At 55.6% G+C, this 21,344-nt stretch overlaps 1 protein-coding gene across 3 annotated transcripts in view; it reads right to left on the bottom strand.

Moving 5' to 3' along the window:
- The window catches only part of prkdc (protein kinase, DNA-activated, catalytic subunit), a 146,513-nt gene extending 130,398 nt beyond the window's left edge, over positions 1-16,115 (bottom strand). Inside the window, exons 1-2 of one of the 3 annotated variants that reach the window (XM_079259805.1) lie at positions 15,896-16,115; positions 15,578-15,820 (exon numbers count right to left, since the gene is read on the bottom strand). In XM_079259805.1, the coding sequence (XP_079115931.1) occupies positions 15,578-15,737 (160 nt within the window). In that variant the 5' untranslated portion in view covers positions 15,738-15,820; positions 15,896-16,115. Of the gene's footprint in view, positions 1-15,577 lie in introns of all 3 variants that reach the window. The other 2 variants (XM_079259806.1, XM_079259807.1) reach the window with 2 other exon arrangements.
- Between the last annotated feature and the right edge of the window lie 5,229 nt (positions 16,116-21,344).

The following is a 21,344-nucleotide window of genomic DNA, read 5'->3' as shown; positions in this document are numbered from 1 at the left end:
TGGACCATGATGGGACCATGGTGGGACCATGATGGGACCATGGTGGGACCATGATGGGACCACGGTGGGACCACGGTGGGACCATGTTGGACCATGATAGGACCACGGTGGGACCACGGTGGGACCATATTGGACCACGATGGGACCATGATGGGACCATGTTGGACCATGATGGGACCATGGTGGGACCATGGTGGGACCATGATGGGACCACGGTGGGACCACGGTGGGACCACGGTGGGACCATGTTGGACCATGATGGGACCACGGTGGGACCACGGTGGGACCATGTTGGACCATGATGGGACCACGGTGGGACCATGATGGGACCACGGTGGGACCATGTTGGACCATGATGGGACCATGTTGGACCATGATGGGACCATGGTGGGACCATGATGGGACCACGGTGGGACCATGATGGGACCACGGTGGGACCACGGCGGGACCACGGCGGGACCACGGTGGGACCATGGTGGGACCATGTTGGACCATGATGGGACCATGGCGGGACCATGATGGGACCACGATGGGACCATATTGGACCAGGGTGGGACCATGATGGGACCACGGTGGGACCATATTGGACCACGATGGGACCAGGGTGGGACCATGTTGGACCATGGTGGGACCATGTTGGACCATGGTGGAACCATGTTGGGCCATGGTGGGACCATGGTGGGACCATGATGGGACCATGATGGGACCATGGTGGGACCATATTGGACCACGGTGGGACCATGATGGGACCATGATGGGACCATGGTGGGACCATGGTGGGACCATATTGGACCACGGTGGGACCATGATGGGACCAAGATGGGACCATGATGGGACCAAGATGGGACCATGATGGGACCATGATGGGACCAAGATGGGACCAAGATGGGACCAAGATGGGACCAGGGTGGGACCACGGTGGAACCATGTTGGACCACGATGGGACCATGTTGGACCATGGTGGGACCATGATGGACCACGGTGGGACCATGGTGGAACCATGTTGGACCACGATGGGACCATGTTGGACCATGGTGGGACCATGTTGGACCATGGTGGGACCATGTTGGACCATGGTGGGACCATGTTGGACCATGATGCGACCACGGTGGGACCATGGTGGAACCATGTTGGACCACGATGGGACCATGTAGGACCACAGTGGGACCATGTTGGACCACGGTGGGACCATGTTGGACCACGGTGGGACCATGGTGGGACCATGGTGGAACCATGTTGGACCACGATGGGACCATGGTGGAACCAAGTTGGACCACGATGGGACCACGGTGGGACCATGTTGGACCACGATGGGACCACGATGGGACCATGTTGGACCACGGTGGGACCACGATGGGACCATGTTGGGCCATGGTGGGACCATATTGGACCATGTTGGACCACGGTGGGACCATGTTGGGACCATGATGGGACCATGTTGGACCATGGTGGGACCATGATGGACCATGGTGGGACCATGATGGACCATGTTGGACCATGGTGGGACCATGATGGACCATGTTGGACCATGGTGGGACCATGATGGACCATGGTGGGACCATGATGGGACCATGGTGGAACCATGGTGGGACCATGTTGGACCACGATGGGACCAGGTTGGACCATGGTGGGACCATGATGGGACCATGGTGGGACCATGATGGGACCACGGTGGGACCATGTTGGACCACGGTGGGACCATGATGGGACCACGGTGGGACCATGTTGGACCATGTTGGGACCATGATGGGACCATGATGGGACCATGATGGGACCACGGTGGGACCACGGTGGGACCACGGTGGGACCATGTTGGACCATGTTGGGACCATGGTGGGACCATGGTGGGACCACGGTGGGACCACGGTGGGACCATGTTGGACCACGATGGGACCATGTTGGACCATGATGGGACCATGATGGGACCATGGTGGGACCATATTGGACCACGGTGGGACCATGATGGGACCAAGATGGGACCAAGATGGGACCAGGGTGGGACCAAGATGGGACCAAGATGGGACCAAGATGGGACCAGGGTGGGACCAGGGTGGGACCAGGGTGGGACCACGGTGGGACCACGGTGGGACCATATTGGACCACGATGGGACCACGGTGGGACCACGGTGGGACCATATTGGACCACGATGGGACCAGGGTGGGACCATGATGGGACCACGGTGGGACCATGTTGGACCAAGATGGGACCAGGGTGGGACCAGGGTGGGACCACGGTGGGACCACGGTGGGACCATATTGGACCACGATGGGACCACGGTGGGACCACGGTGGGACCATATTGGACCACGATGGGACCAGGGTGGGACCATGATGGGACCACGGTGGGACCATGTTGGACCATGATGGGACCATGGTGGGACCATGGTGGGACCATGATGGGACCATGATGGGACCACGGTGGGACCATGTTGGACCATGATGGGACCATGGTGGGACCACGGTGGGACCATGTTGGACCATGATGGGACCACGGTGGGACCACGGTGGGACCATGGTGGGACCATGATGGGACCATGGTGGAACCATGGTGGAACCATGTTGGACCACGATGGGACCATGTTGGACCATGATGGGACCACGGTGGGACCACGGTGGGACCATGTTGGACCATGTTGGACCACGATGGGACCATGTTGGACCACGATGGGACCATGTTGGACCATGGTGGGACCATGATGGGACCATGATGGGACCATGGTGGGACCATATTGGACCACGGTGGGACCATGATGGGACCATGGTGGGACCATATTGGACCACGGTGGGACCATGATGGGACCATGGTGGGACCATATTGGACCACGGTGGGACCATGATGGGACCAAGATGGGACCAAGATGGGACCAAGATGGGACCAGGGTGGGACCAGGGTGGGACCACGGTGGGACCACGGTGGGACCATATTGGACCACGATGGGACCAGGGTGGGACCATGATGGGACCACGGTGGGACCATGTTGTACCATGATGGGACCATGGTGGGACCATGGTGGGACCATGATGGGACCACGGTGGGACCATGTTGGACCATGATGGGACCATGGTGGGACCATGATGGGACCACGGTGGGACCACGGTGGGACCACGGTGGGACCATGTTGGACCATGATGGGACCACGGTGGGACCACGGTGGGACCACGGTGGGACCATGTTGGACCATGATGGGACCACGGTGGGACCATGGTGGGACCATGATGGGACCATGGTGGAACCATGGTGGAACCATGTTGGACCACGATGGGACCATGTTGGACCATGATGGGACCACGGTGGGACCACGGTGGGACCATGTTGGACCATGTTGGACCACGATGGGACCATGTTGGACCATGGTGGGACCATGATGGGACCATGGTGGGACCATGGTGGGACCATATTGGACCACGGTGGGACCATGATGGGACCATGGTGGGACCATATTGGACCACGGTGGGACCATGATGGGACCATGGTGGGACCATATTGGACCACGGTGGGACCATGATGGGACCAAGATGGGACCAAGATGGGACCAAGATGGGACCAGGGTGGGACCAGGGTGGGACCAAGATGGGGCCAAGATGGGACCAGGGTGGGACCACGGTGGGACCATATTGGACCACGATGGGACCACGGTGGGACCACGGTGGGACCATATTGGACCACGATGGGACCAGGGTGGGACCATGATGGGACCACGGTGGGACCATGTTGGACCATGATGGGACCATGGTGGGACCATGGTGGGACCATGATGGGACCATGATGGGACCACGGTGGGACCATGTTGGACCATGGTGGGACCATGGTGGGACCATGGTGGGACCACGGTGGGACCACGGTGGGACCATGTTGGACCATGATGGGACCACGGTGGGACCACGGTGTGACCATGTTGGACCATGATGGGACCATGGTGGGACCATGATGGGACCACGGTGGGACCACGGTTGGACCATGATGGGACCACGGCGGGACCACGATGGGACCATGTTGGACCATGATGGGACCATGGCAGGACCACGGTGGGACCATGATGGGACCACGATGGGACCATATTGGACCAGGGTGGGACCACGGTGGGACCATATTGGACCACGATGGGACCAGGGTGGGACCATGTTGGACCATGGTGGGACCATGTTGGACCATGGTGGAACCATGTTGGGCCATGGTGGAACCATGTTGGACCACGATGGGACCACGATGGGACCATGTTGGACCACGATGGGACCATGTTGGACCACGGTGGGACCATGGTGGGACCACGGTGGGACCATGATGGGACCAAGATGGGACCAAGATGGGACCAGGGTGGGACCAAGATGGGACCAAGATGGGACCACGGTGGGACCACGGTGGGACCATATTGGACCACGATGGGACCACGGTGGGACCACGGTGAGACCACGGTGGGACCATATTGGACCACGATGGGACCACGGTGGGACCACGGTGGGACCATATTGGACCACGATGGGACCAGGGTGGGACCATGATGGGACCATGATGGACCATGTTGGACCATGATGGGACCATGGTGGGACCATGATGGGACCATGGTGGGACCATGATGGGACCACGGTGGGACCACGGTGGGACCACGGTGGGACCACGGTGGGACCATGTTGGACCATGATGGGACCACGGTGGGACCACGGTGGGACCATATTGGACCACGATGGGACCATGATGGGACCATGTTGGACCATGATGGGACCATGGTGGGACCATGATGGGACCACGGTGGGACCACGGTGGGACCACGGTGGGACCACGGTGGGACCATGTTGGACCATGATGGGACCACGGTGGGACCACGGTGGGACCATGTTGGACCATGATGGGACCACGGTGGGACCATGATGGGACCACGGTGGGACCATGTTGGACCATGATGGGACCATGTTGGACCATGATGGGACCATGGTGGGACCATGATGGGACCACGGTGGGACCACGGAGGGACCACGGTGGGACCATGGTGGGACCATGTTGGACCATGATGGGACCATGGCGGGACCACGGTGGGACCATGATGGGACCACGATGGGACCATATTGGACCAGGGTGGGACCATGATGGGACCACGGTGGGACCATATTGGACCACGATGGGACCAGGGTGGGACCATGTTGGACCATGGTGGGACCATGTTGGACCATGGTGGAACCATGTTGGGACCACGGTGGGACCATGTTGGACCACGATGGGACCATGTTGGACCATGATGGGACCACGGTGGGACCACGGTGGGACCATGTTGGACCATGTTGGACCACGATGGGACCATGTTGGACCATGGTGGGACCATGATGGGACCATGGTGGGACCATGGTGGGACCATATTGGACCACGGTGGGACCATGATGGGACCATGGTGGGACCATATTGGACCACGGTGGGACCATGATGGGACCATGGTGGGACCATGTTGGACCATGGTGGGACCATGATGGGACCATGGTGGGACCATGGTGGGACCATGGTGGGACCATATTGGACCACGGTGGGACCATGATGGGACCATGGTGGGACCATATTGGACCACGGTGGGACCATGATGGGACCATGGTGGGACCATATTGGACCACGGTGGGACCATGATGGGACCAAGATGGGACCAAGATGGGACCAAGATGGGACCAGGGTGGGACCAGGGTGGGACCAAGATGGGGCCAAGATGGGACCAGGGTGGGACCACGGTGGGACCATATTGGACCACGATGGGACCACGGTGGGACCACGGTGGGACCATATTGGACCACGATGGGACCAGGGTGGGACCATGATGGGACCACGGTGGGACCATGTTGGACCATGATGGGACCATGGTGGGACCATGGTGGGACCATGATGGGACCATGATGGGACCACGGTGGGACCATGTTGGACCATGGTGGGACCATGGTGGGACCATGGTGGGACCACGGTGGGACCACGGTGGGACCACGGTGGGACCATGTTGGACCATGATGGGACCACGGTGGGACCACGGTGGGACCATGTTGGACCATGATGGGACCATGGTGGGACCATGATGGGACCACGGTGGGACCACGGTTGGACCATGATGGGACCACGGCGGGACCACGGTGGGACCATGTTGGACCATGATGGGACCATGGCAGGACCACGGTGGGACCATGATGGGACCACGATGGGACCATATTGGACCAGGGTGGGACCACGGTGGGACCATATTGGACCACGATGGGACCAGGGTGGGACCATGTTGGACCATGGTGGGACCATGTTGGACCATGGTGGAACCATGTTGGGCCATGGTGGAACCATGTTGGACCACGATGGGACCACGATGGGACCATGTTGGACCACGATGGGACCATGTTGGACCACGGTGGGACCATGGTGGGACCACGGTGGGACCATGATGGGACCAAGATGGGACCAAGATGGGACCAGGGTGGGACCAAGATGGGACCAAGATGGGACCACGGTGGGACCACGGTGGGACCATATTGGACCACGATGGGACCACGGTGGGACCACGGTGAGACCACGGTGGGACCATATTGGACCACGATGGGACCACGGTGGGACCACGGTGGGACCATATTGGACCACGATGGGACCAGGGTGGGACCATGATGGGACCATGATGGACCATGTTGGACCATGATGGGACCATGGTGGGACCATGATGGGACCATGGTGGGACCATGATGGGACCACGGTGGGACCACGGTGGGACCACGGTGGGACCATGTTGGACCATGATGGGACCACGGTGGGACCACGGTGGGACCATATTGGACCACGATGGGACCATGATGGGACCATGTTGGACCATGATGGGACCATGGTGGGACCATGGTGGGACCATGATGGGACCACGGTGGGACCACGGTGGGACCATGTTGGACCATGATGGGACCACGGTGGGACCACGGTGGGACCATGTTGGACCATGATGGGACCACGGTGGGACCATGATGGGACCACGGTGGGACCATGTTGGACCATGATGGGACCATGTTGGACCATGATGGGACCATGGTGGGACCATGATGGGACCACGGTGGGACCACGGCGGGACCACGGCGGGACCACGGTGGGACCATGGTGGGACCATGTTGGACCATGATGGGACCATGGCGGGACCACGGTGGGACCATGATGGGACCACGATGGGACCATATTGGACCAGGGTGGGACCATGATGGGACCACGGTGGGACCATATTGGACCACGATGGGACCAGGGTGGGACCATGTTGGACCATGGTGGGACCATGTTGGACCATGGTGGAACCATGTTGGGCCATGGTGGGACCATGGTGGGACCATGATGGGACCATGATGGGACCATGGCGGGACCATATTGGACCACGGTGGGACCATGATGGGACCATGATGGGACCATGGTGGGACCATGGTGGGACCATATTGGACCACGGTGGGACCATGATGGGACCACGGTGGGACCATGATGGGACCATGGTGGGACCATGATGGGACCACGGTGGGACCACGGTGGGACCACGGTGGGACCACGGTGGGACCATGTTGGACCATGATGGGACCACGGTGGGACCACGGTGGGACCATATTGGACCACGATGGGACCATGATGGGACCATGTTGGACCATGATGGGACCATGGTGGGACCATGGTGGGACCATGATGGGACCACGGTGGGACCACGGTGGGACCACGGTGGGACCATGTTGGACCATGATGGGACCACGGTGGGACCACGGTGGGACCATGTTGGACCATGATGGGACCACGGTGGGACCATGATGGGACCACGGTGGGACCATGTTGGACCATGATGGGACAATGTTGGACCATGATGGGACCATGGTGGGACCATGATGGGACCACGGTGGGACCACGGCGGGACCACGGCGGGACCACGGTGGGACCATGGTGGGACCATGTTGGACCATGATGGGACCATGGCGGGACCACGGTGGGACCATGATGGGACCACGATGGGACCATATTGGACCAGGGTGGGACCATGATGGGACCACGGTGGGACCATATTGGACCACGATGGGACCAGGGTGGGACCATGTTGGACCATGGTGGGACCATGTTGGACCATGGTGGAACCATGTTGGGCCATGGTGGGACCATGGTGGGACCATGATGGGACCATGATGGGACCATGGCGGGACCATATTGGACCACGGTGGGACCATGATGGGACCATGATGGGACCATGGTGGGACCATGGTGGGACCATATTGGACCACGGTGGGACCATGATGGGACCAAGATGGGACCATGATGGGACCAAGATGGGACCATGATGGGACCATGATGGGACCAAGATGGGACCAAGATGGGACCAAGATGGGACCAGGGTGGGACCACGGTGGAACCATGTTGGACCACGATGGGACCATGTTGGACCATGGTGGGACCATGATGGACCACGGTGGGACCATGGTGGAACCATGTTGGACCACGATGGGACCATGTTGGACCATGGTGGGACCATGTTGGACCATGGTGGGACCATGTTGGACCATGATGCGACCACGGTGGGACCATGGTGGAACCATGTTGGACCACGATGGGACCATGTAGGACCACAGTGGGACCATGTTGGACCACGGTGGGACCATGTTGGACCACGGTGGGACCATGGTGGGACCATGGTGGAACCATGTTGGACCACGATGGGACCATGGTGGAACCAAGTTGGACCACGATGGGACCACGGTGGGACCATGTTGGACCACGATGGGACCACGATGGGACCATGTTGGACCACGGTGGGACCACGATGGGACCATGTTGGGCCATGGTGGGACCATATTGGACCATGTTGGACCACGGTGGGACCATGTTGGGACCATGATGGGACCATGTTGGACCATGGTGGGACCATGATGGACCATGTTGGACCATGGTGGGACCATGATGGACCATGTTGGACCATGGTGGGACCATGATGGACCATGGTGGGACCATGATGGGACCATGGTGGAACCATGGTGGGACCATGTTGGACCACGATGGGACCAGGTTGGACCATGGTGGGACCATGATGGGACCATGGTGGGACCACGGTGGGACCATGTTGGACCACGGTGGGACCATGATGGGACCACGGTGGGACCATGTTGGACCATGTTGGGACCATGGTGGGACCATGGTGGGACCATGATGGGACCACGGTGGGACCACGGTGGGACCACGGTGGGACCATGTTGGACCATGTTGGACCATGGTGGGACCATGGTGGGACCACGGTGGGACCACGGTGGGACCACGGTGGGACCATGTTGGACCACGATGGGACCATGTTGGACCATGATGGGACCATGATGGGACCATGGTGGGACCATATTGGACCACGGTGGGACCATGATGGGACCAAGATGGGACCAAGATGGGACCAGGGTGGGACCAAGATGGGACCAAGATGGGACCAAGATGGGACCAGGGTGGGACCAGGGTGGGACCACGGTGGGACCACGGTGGGACCACGGTGGGACCATATTGGACCACGATGGGACCACGGTGGGACCACGGTGGGACCATATTGGACCACGGTGGGACCATGTTGGACCATGATGGGACCACGGTGGGACCACGGTGGGACCATGTTGGACCACGATGGGACCATGTTGGACCATGATGGGACCATGATGGGACCATGGTGGGACCATATTGGACCACGGTGGGACCATGATGGGACCAAGATGGGACCAAGATGGGACCAGGGTGGGACCAAGATGGGACCAAGATGGGACCAAGATGGGACCAGGGTGGGACCAGGGTGGGACCACGGTGGGACCATATTGGACCACGATGGGACCACGGTGGGACCATGGTGGGACCATATTGGACCACGATGGGACCAGGGTGGGACCATGATGGGACCACGGTGGGACCATGTTGGACCAAGATGGGACCAGGGTGGGACCAGGGTGGGACCACGGTGGGACCACGGTGGGACCATATTGGACCACGATGGGACCACGGTGGGACCACGGTGGGACCATATTGGACCACGATGGGACCAGGGTGGGACCATGATGGGACCACGGTGGGACCATGTTGGACCATGATGGGACCATGGTGGGACCATGGTGGGACCATGATGGGACCACGGTGGGACCATGTTGGACCATGATGGGACCATGGTGGGACCATGATGGGACCACGGTGGGACCACGGTGGGACCACGGTGGGACCATGTTGGACCATGATGGGACCACGGTGGGACCACGGTGGGACCATGGTGGGACCATGATGGGACCATGGTGGAACCATGGTGGAACCATGTTGGACCACGATGGGACCATGTTGGACCATGATGGGACCACGGTGGGACCACGGTGGGACCATGTTGGACCATGTTGGACCACGATGGGACCATGTTGGACCACGATGGGACCATGTTGGACCATGGTGGGACCATGATGGGACCATGATGGGACCATGATGGGACCATGGTGGGACCATATTGGACCACGGTGGGACCATGATGGGACCATGGTGGGACCATATTGGACCACGGTGGGACCATGATGGGACCATGGTGGGACCATATTGGACCATGATGGGACCAAGATGGGACCAAGATGGGACCAGGGTGGGACCAGGGTGGGACCACGGTGGGACCACGGTGGGACCATATTGGACCACGGTGGGACCATGATGGGACCAAGATGGGACCAAGATGGGACCAGGGTGGGACCAGGGTGGGACCACGGTGGGACCACGGTGGGACCATATTGGACCACGATGGGACCAGGGTGGGACCATGATGGGACCACGGTGGGACCATGTTGGACCATGATGGGACCATGGTGGGACCATGGTGGGACCATGATGGGACCACGGTGGGACCATGTTGGACCATGATGGGACCATGGTGGGACCATGATGGGACCACGGTGGGACCACGGTGGGACCATGTTGGACCATGATGGGACCACGGTGGGACCATGGTGGGACCATGATGGGACCATGGTGGAACCATGGTGGAACCATGTTGGACCACGATGGGACCATGTTGGACCATGATGGGACCACGGTGGGACCACGGTGGGACCATGTTGGACCATGTTGGACCACGATGGGACCATGTTGGGACCATGGTGGGACCATGATGGGACCATGGTGGGACCATGGTGGGACCATATTGGACCACGGTGGGACCATGATGGGACCATGGTGGGACCATATTGGACCACGGTGGGACCATGATGGGACCATGGTGGGACCATATTGGACCACGGTGGGACCATGATGGGACCAAGATGGGACCAAGATGGGACCAAGATGGGACCAGGGTGGGACCAGGGTGGGACCAAGATGGGGCCAAGATGGGACCAGGGTGGGACCACGGTGGGACCATATTGGACCACGATGGGACCACGGTGGGACCACGGTGGGACCATATTGGACCACGATGGGACCAGGGTGGGACCATGATGGGACCACGGTGGGACCATGTTGGACCATGATGGGACCATGGTGGGACCATGGTGGGACCATGATGGGACCATGATGGGACCACGGTGGGACCATGTTGGACCATGATGGGACCATGGTGGGACCATGGTGGGACCATGGTGGGACCACGGTGGGACCACGGTGGGACCATGTTGGACCATGATGGGACCACGGTGGGACCACGGTGGGACCATGTTGGACCATGATGGGACCATGGTGGGACCATGATGGGACCACGGTGGGACCACGGTTGGACCATGATGGGACCACGGCGGGACCACGGTGGGACCATGTTGGACCATGATGGGACCATGGCAGGACCACGGTGGGACCATGATGGGACCAAGATGGGACCAAGATGGGACCAGGGTGGGACCACGGTGGGACCACGGTGGGACCATATTGGACCACGATGGGACCACGATGGGACCATGTTGGACCACGATGGGACCATGTTGGACCACGGTGGGACCATGTTGGACCACGGTGGGACCATGATGGGACCATGGTGGGACCATATTGGACCACGGTGGGACCATGATGGGACCATGATGGGACCATGGTGGGACCATATTGGACCACGGTGGGACCATGATGGGACCATGATGGGACCAAGATGGGACCAAGATGGGACCAAGATGGGACCAGGGTGGGACCAGGGTGGGACCAAGATGGGGCCAAGATGGGACCAGGGTGGGACCACGGTGGGACCATATTGGACCACGATGGGACCACGGTGGGACCACGGTGGGACCATATTGGACCACGATGGGACCAGGGTGGGACCATGATGGGACCACGGTGGGACCATGTTGGACCATGATGGGACCATGGTGGGACCATGGTGGGACCATGATGGGACCATGATGGGACCACGGTGGGACCATGTTGGACCATGATGGGACCATGGTGGGACCATGGTGGGACCATGGTGGGACCACGGTGGGACCACGGTGGGACCATGTTGGACCATGATGGGACCACGGTGGGACCACGGTGGGACCATGTTGGACCATGATGGGACCATGGTGGGACCATGATGGGACCACGGTGGGACCACGGTTGGACCATGATGGGACCACGGCGGGACCACGGTGGGACCATGTTGGACCATGATGGGACCATGGCAGGACCACGGTGGGACCATGATGGGACCACGATGGGACCATATTGGACCAGGGTGGGACCACGGTGGGACCATATTGGACCACGATGGGACCAGGGTGGGACCATGTTGGACCATGGTGGGACCATGTTGGACCATGGTGGAACCATGTTGGGCCATGGTGGAACCATGTTGGACCACGATGGGACCACGATGGGACCATGTTGGACCACGATGGGACCATGTTGGACCACGGTGGGACCATGTTGGACCACGGTGGGACCATGATGGGACCATGGTGGGACCATATTGGACCACGGTGGGACCATGATGGGACCATGATGGGACCATGGTGGGACCATATTGGACCACGGTGGGACCATGATGGGACCAAGATGGGACCAAGATGGGACCAGGGTGGGACCACGGTGGGACCACGGTGGGACCATATTGGACCACGATGGGACCACGGTGGGAACACGGTGGGACCACGGTGGGACCATATTGGACCACGATGGGACCAGGGTGGGACCACGATGGGACCACGATGGGACCAGGGTGGGACCATGGTGGGACCACGGTGGGACCATCTTGGACCATGGTGGGACCACGGTGGGACCATGGTGGGACCATGGTGGGACCATGTTGGACCATGGTGGGACCATGATGGGACCATGGTGGAACCATGGTGGAACCATGGTGGACCACGATGGGACCATGTTGGACCACGATGGGACCATGTTGGACCACGATGGGACCATGTTGGACCATGGTGGGACCATGATGGACCACGGTGGGACCATGGTGGAACCATGTTGGACCACGATGGGACCATGTTGGACCATGGTGGGACCATGTTGGACCACGATGGGACCATGTTGGACCATGGTGGGACCATGTTGGACCATGATGCGACCACGGTGGGACCATGGTGGAACCATGTTGGACCACGATGGGACCATGTAGGACCACAGTGGGACCATGTTGGACCACGGTGGGACCATGTTGGACCACGGTGGGACCATGGTGGGACCATGGTGGAACCATGTTGGACCACGATGGGACCATGGTGGAACCATGTTGGACCACGATGGGACCACGGTGGGACCATGTTGGACCACGGTGGGACCACGATGGGACCATGTTGGACCACGGTGGGACCACGATGGGACCATGTTGGGCCATGGTGGGACCATATTGGACCATGTTGGACCACGGTGGGACCATGTTGGGACCATGATGGGACCATGTTGGACCATGGTGGGACCATGATGGACCATGTTGGACCATGGTGGGACCATGATGGACCATGTTGGACCATGGTGGGACCATGATGGACCATGGTGGGACCATGATGGGACCATGGTGGGACCATGGTGGGACCATGTTGGACCACGATGGGACCATGTTGGACCATGGTGGGACCATGATGGGACCATGGTGGAACCATGGTGGGACCATGTTGGACCACGATGGGACCATGTTGGACCATGGTGGGACCATGATGGGACCATGTTGGACCACGGTGGGATCATGTTGGACCACGGTGGGATCATGTTGGACCACGATGGGACCATGTTGGACCACGATGGGACCATGTTGGACCACGATGGGACCATGTTGGACCACGGTGGGACCATGATGGACCATGGTGGGACCATGTTGGACCACGATGCGACCACGGTGGGACCATGGTGGGACCATGTTGGACCACGGTGGGACCATGGTGGGACCATGGTGGAACCATGTTGGACCACGATGGGACCATGGTGGAACCATGTTGGACCACGATGGGACCACGGTGGGACCATGTTGGACCACGGTGGGACCATGGTGGGACCATGGTGGAACCATGTTGGACCACGATGGGACCATGGTGGAACCATGTTGGACCACGATGGGACCATGGTGGAACCATGTTGGACCACGATGGGACCATGGTGGAACCATGTTGGACCACGATGGGACCATGGTGGGACCATGGTGGAACCATGTTGGACCACGATGGGACCATGTTGGACCACGGTGGGACCACGATGGGACCATGTTGGGCCATGGTGGGACCATATTGGACCACGGTGGGACCATGTTGGGCCATGGTGGGACCATGTTGGAACCATGATGGGACCATGTTGGACCATGGTGGGACCATGTTGGACCATGTTGGACCACGGTGGGACCATGTTGGACCACGATGGGACAATGATGGACCACGATGGGACCATGATGGACCACGATGGGACCATGATGGACCACGATGGGACCACGGTGGGACCATGATGGGACCACGGTGGGACGCTGCGCATTGCGTTGTGAAACGCTGCTCCTCGTGCAATACCTACATTTTGGACTGTATATGTTTGCTGTGTCTCGTGGCTGGAAGGAAAGTCATGTCATCATCACAGTTTAACAACATTAATAAATAATTTACTGTCCAACACACAGGCGCAGAGGAGCGGAGGCTGGACCTGCGGGATTCTGCCTGAAAAGACATTTACTGGCTGTTGTATTTTCTGTGTTTTATTTAGTTCTTTATTTCCCCTATTGAATCAATCCGAGACACAACGTTTGTCTGTCGATTAAAGGACGATTCCGTATTTTACTGGACTGGCAAACATAGACTACGTGGTGGCAACTCCACTGGAAGTAGTTCTTCTCCTGCGTGCAAACTTCCTCCAGAACCGGTGTCCCTTTGTTTGTCTCTCGGGTAGAACCATTCAGCTCTTTTCTGTTTTCGCAGTTCGTTTCTTTATTTGCAGCGTTTTTCTTCTTTTGCATGAAGTTTTTAGCTTTGCAGCGTTTCCCTACAGCGCGTTTGAACCCGTCGGCCACCGTAGGACACAACTTAGTCCCACCTTATCAGAGTTTACAAGTATTTCTAGTGTCACAAACTGATCAATAAAACAAAAACACGTAAACATCCTGATTTCCTGAGAGTATATACATGTTAAAGCTGCATGACTCGGTAAAACGCACCAGCAGGAGGAGGAGGTTCGGTCCAGAACCGTCAGAACGTGTCTTACCGAGCTGGTCGTGGCCGGGTGTCAGCATGACCTCCTGCCCCAAATCCCCCACCAGGTCGTGGCATCTCAGCGCCGCCGCTCGCTTGTCTTCGTCCGGAAGGGATTCATGGAGTTTCAGGAGAAGCCGCTGGATCCCCGCGCTGCTCTGCGGGCTGGACATGTCTGCAGCTGCTCCACCCTGAACTACACCCTAAACTACACCTGCTCCACCCTAAACTACACCTGCTAAACCCTGAACTACACCTGCTCCACCCTGAACTACACCCTAAACTACACCTGCTCCACCCTAAACTACACCTGCTAAACCCTGAACTACACCTGCTCCACCCTGAACTACACCTGCTCCACCCTAAACTACACCTGCTCCACCCTGAACTACACCTGCTCCACCCTGAACTACACCTGCTAAACCCTGAACTACACCTGCTCCACCCTGAACTACACCTGCTAAACCCTGAACTACACCTGCTCCACCCTGAACTACACCTGCAGCACCATGGAGCTGGCGGTAATAAAGTAGTGCCCGGAGCGCAGCGGAACGGAGTGTCTTCTTATCTCGCGCGCAGACGAACAGCAGGAAGAAGACGGACCGGACGTTAGCTCAACGTCTTTCAAAATAAAGCTCCACAGTTCAGGAAAACAACAAAACAAAAAAATGTTGTTGTTTTTTTTTTTTTTTTTTTTTTTTTTTTTTTACTTTATTTTTCAACTCAACTCAACTTTATTTATAAAGCCCTTTAAAAGTACCAGAGTTGAAACAAAGTGCTGTACACAATCGGCCAAAATAAAAACAGAATTAAACAGTTCAAATGCAAATAAATAACACAATAAAACAACAGGTCATACAAGGAATATGGAATTAAAACAATAAAACAAATTGAATAAATAGTAAATAAAACCAATGATAAAAAAATAAACTAAAGCACACTGACTGGGAACTGTCTTACGTTGGGTTAAAGGCCAAGGAATAAAAATGGGTTTTAAGATGAGTTTTAAACATGGACAGGGAGGAGGCTTGTCTCATGTGGAGAGAAAGCCATTTCACAGTTTAGAACTGGCAACATAAAAAGCTCTGTCCCTTCTAATCTTCTGTGTGGACCTCGGTACATCCAGAGCAGCAGGTCAGCTGACCTGAGGCACCGGGCAGGAGTGTGGGGGTGGAGAAGCTCAGAGAGGTAAGGAGGGGCCGGAACATTTAAAGATTTAAAAACAAATAAAATAATCTTCAAATGAATCCTGTAGGTCCCTGGCAGCCAGTGGAGGGAGGCCAGGATGGGTGTTATATGTTCCCTCTTACGTACTCCAGTTAGGAGGCATGCAGCTGCGTTTTGCACCAACTGGAGACGTGGGAGGGAGGACTGGCTCACCCCGAAATAAAGATCCTTACAGTAATCCAGCCGAGATGTAACGAAGGCATGGATTACTGTTTCTAAGTGCTGCTGTGCAAGAAAAGGTTTGGCTTTAGCCAGCTGTCTGATGTGGAAAAAGCTGGACCCTACTACAGAACTGATTTGCTGATCCGGTTTAAAATCACTGTCCATCTTAAAACCCAAGTGAGACACTGTTGACTTTAAAAAACCTGCGAACAGGCCAAAATCAACAGGCAGGGGTTCACGAGCTCCACTGGGACCAAACACCATAACTTCAGTTTTTTCTTCATTAAGATGCAGGAAGTTTAGAGCCAACCAGACTTTGATGTCCTCCAGACATGCTACAAGAGGAGCAATGGAGAAGCCTTTTTCTTTTTAAGAGGCATGTATATCTGACTATCATCAGCATAAAACTGAAATGAGATGCCATGCCTTCTCAGGATTGATCCCAGGGGCAGTAAATACAGAGAAAAGCAGGGGCCCTAAAACCGACCCCTGTGGAATCCCATTAGGACGCAGAGCTGGATTCAACATTTCCTAAACTCACACTCATGCTTCTGTCAGATAGGAATTGAACCACTCCAATGCAGTACCACAGATACCCACTAGTCAGCATAACCGAGCCATTAAAGTGTTGTGATCAACAGTGTCAAATGCTGCTGTCAAGTCCAATAAAATAAGAATAGTTTCATCACCAGAGTCGTTTGCTAAGAGAATGTCATTAAATACTTTTATCAAAGCTACGGAAGCTTAGAGGCATCATCCTCATAGAAAAAGTTTGGGCCTTATTACGTTATTACGTGATAGTTTTATTGAAAAATGTGAAACATATCAATTCAATTCAATTCAACTTTATTTGTACAGCGCCACTTCACAACAATGTTGTCTCAGGACACTTTACATCCACATCATTTCAAGTCAATTCATACATGTCCTATAATAGAAACCAACTGATTGCATCGAGTCATGACTTGGATCCAGTCCTCCATCCTGAGCTGCACGAGGCGACAGTGGGAAGGAAAAAACTCCCCTTTAACAGGAAGAAAACCTCCGGCAGAACCCGGCTCAGGGAGGGCAGCCATCTGCCTCGACTGGTTGGGGTGGAGAGGACAGGAAAGACAGAACAACATGTACAGTAATGGATGTCTAGACTACCCATAACTATAAGAGCAATGAGCAGAACCTGGACAGTTGGGTCCCGTACATGCAGACTCCAACTCAGGAGATGCTCATATCCTAACTATAAGAATCATGGAAAAGGAAGGTTTTCAGCTCCATCTTAAAGGTGTGGAGGGAGTCTGCCTCCTGAACCCACGGTGGGAGCTGGTTCCATAAGAGAGGAGCCTGATAGCTAAAGGCCCTTCCTCCCATAGTACTCTTTGAGACTCTGGGAACCACCAGTAAACCTGCAGTCTGAGAGCCAAGTGCTCTATTTGGAATATATGGAACTATAAGATCTTTTATGTACAACGGAGCTTGGTCATGGAGAGCTTTATATGTGAGGAGAAGAATTTTAAACTTTATCCTGGATTTAACAGGGAGCCAGTGTAGAGAGGCTAAAACTGGTGAAAAATGATCTCTCCTGCTAGTCCTCATCAGAACCCTCGCTGCAGCATTTTGGATCAGATGGAGACTTTTCAGGGCATATTTGGGACAACCCATAAATAAGGAATTACAGTAATCCAGTCTGGAAGTAATAAAGGCATGGACTCATTTTTCTGCATCTTTCTGAGACAAGATGCTCCTAATTTATGCAATATTACGCAGCTGGAAGAAGGCGGTTCTAGAAACCTGTTTTAAATGTGAGCTAAAAGACAAGATTCCTCACAGTGGTACTGGAGGCCAGATTAATGCCATCCAGATTAATTACATAACTGGATGATTTAGTTCCAAGTTTTTCAGACCTGAAGATAACGACCTCTGTCTTGTCTGAGTTTAAAAGGAGAAAATTCAGAGTCATCCAGGTCTTGATGTCTGTAAGACATCTTTGTAATCTAAGAAACTGATTGGTTTCATCTGGCTTCATGGAGAGGTAGATCTGAGTGTCATCCGCATAGCAATGAACATTTATACCATGCTGCCTGATACACTATTCACAAAAAGTTAGGGATATTCAGCTTTTGGGTGAAATTTCCCAACAAGCCTAAAATGCATTCAAACCTGTACAGGTGAACTTAATGTGATCTTCTCTAAGCTTTTAAATGCACATGTCCAACTGTTAAATGTTTCAATAAATTTTGCACAAGTTGCTGTTCTCTAACAAGGAGCTTAACGGCAAAAATCACGGCAGGTGTGTGATCCTTGAATTGACCAATAAATGTCCTGGTTCAATTAGAGCTGGTGTTTAAACAGTTGTCCTCATCATGCTGTTCACATTTTGACATCATGAGACCAAGACGACACCTAACAATGGAACAACAGTCCCTTGCCATTGCCATGCTTCAAACAGGACGTTCTCAGACAGAAGTGGCCACTGAGCTTGGAGTGTCATCAGCAGGTTGCAACAGAGATATGGAGAGACTGGAAGAGTCACAGAAAGGCCTAGAAGTGGACGTCCTTTGGCCACATCCCGTGCTGATGACCGCTACATTGTGAACACTGCCCTGAGAAACCGGATGATGAATGCCACTCAACTCCAGGCACGTTTAAGAGAGGTGAGAGGCACCCAAGTGTCACGTCAGACCATTCCAAACCGTTTCCATCAGCGTGGTCTGCGTGCTAGACGACCTGCACGGGTACCTGACCACACCACCAGGCACAGGCATCATCGTCTTGCATGGGCCAGGGAGCATTTACGCTGGACGAGGAACCAGTGGGCCTCAGTGCTGTTCTCTGATGAAAGTCGATTCACACTGAGCAGAAATGATGGCCGGCAACGATGTTGGAGACGTCAGGGAGAGCGCTATGCATCAGCCACTGTTGTCACCAGGCCAGCTTTTGGTGGTGGCGGTGTTACAGTGTGGGCAGGGGTGTCCACTTGGTACAGAACTGCCCTACACTTTGTGAATGGTACAGTGACAAGCCCATACTACCTGAATAACATCATTAATCCAGTGATTGTGCCCCTACATGAACAGCACAGGCCTAATTTCATCTTCATGGACGACAATGCTCCTGCTCATCGAGGCCGCATCATCAGGGAACGGCTGTTGGAGACTGGTGTACCTCAAATGGAACGGCCTGCACTCTCTCCAGACCTGAATCCCATTGAAAACCTGTGGGATCAGCTGAGCCGTCGTGTAGAGGCTCGAGACCCTGCACCCCAGAACCTCAATGACCTGAGGGCTGCCCTTCAAGAAGAGTGGGATGCCATGCCTCAGCAGGCAATAAGTTGCCTTGTGAACAGCATGAGACGTCGTTGTCAAGCTGTAATTGATGCTCAAGGGCACATGACCAGATATTGAGACGTTCACATTTTTTGTTGTGGTGTAACTACCATTGTTGTTACCTTTTGTGTTGAATGAATTTTTTGAGATGAGGAAATCAGTAGTGCATCCTTCTACTTAAATGTCTTACTTTTATGATATTATATCACTGTAGCATCAACATATTGCATTTTCCATAAATTTCACCTGAAAGCCAAATATCCCGAACTTTTTGTGAGTTGTGTATTTCCTAAGGGAAGCATGTATAATGTTAAAAGTATTGGTCCAAGTACAGAACCCTGAGGAACTCCATGACTTACCCTGGTGTGTGAGGAAGACTCATCATTTACATTTACAAACTGAAATCTATCAGATAAATATGACTGGAACCAGTCTAATGCGGTCCCTTTAATCCCAATAACATGTTCCAGCCTCTGTAGCAGAATATTGTGATCAATAGTGTCGAATGAAGAACTGAGATCTAAAAGAATGAGTCCAGACAGAAGTCCTTTATCTGAGGCCATGAGAAGATCATTAGACTTTCACCAGTGCTGTCTGTGCTATGATGAGCTCTAAATCCTGACTATATCACGTATCTGAAAACGTGAACTTGGTTATTTTCGACTTTAGATGAGGAATTTGTGTGCGGGGTGGATCGGAAAATGGCTCATTTACAGGACTTGATAGTTTTTCTTCATACTTGGGTTGAGACATTGTGAAATTATGGTGCTTTGGAACACTTTGGATCACATTGTAATAAATATGCGGAGTTTAGGGACAGTTTTAAAAGGCAGGGGTCTGTACAGAAGGAAAAATTAGTCCGATCCCCGTGCCATAATTTCTGATTGAAGCTTGAGCGACATGAGAATCGCTATGAATGCAAACTACATCATCTTAGGTGCATTGAAGTGCCATCCATCCATCCCTCCTCTGCCGCTTATCCGGGGTCGGGTCGCGGGGGCAGTAGCCGAAGCAGGGAAGCCCAGACTTCCCTCTCCCCAGCCACATTTACCAACTCTGCGGGGGGGATCC

Source organism: Telmatherina bonti (assembly GCF_933228915.1).
Source record: "Telmatherina bonti genome assembly, chromosome: 20".
NCBI classification, from domain to species: Eukaryota; Metazoa; Chordata; class Actinopteri; order Atheriniformes; family Telmatherinidae; genus Telmatherina; species Telmatherina bonti.
Note: the sequence above shows the minus strand (reverse complement) of the source record. Positions and strands in the feature narration are given on the sequence as shown.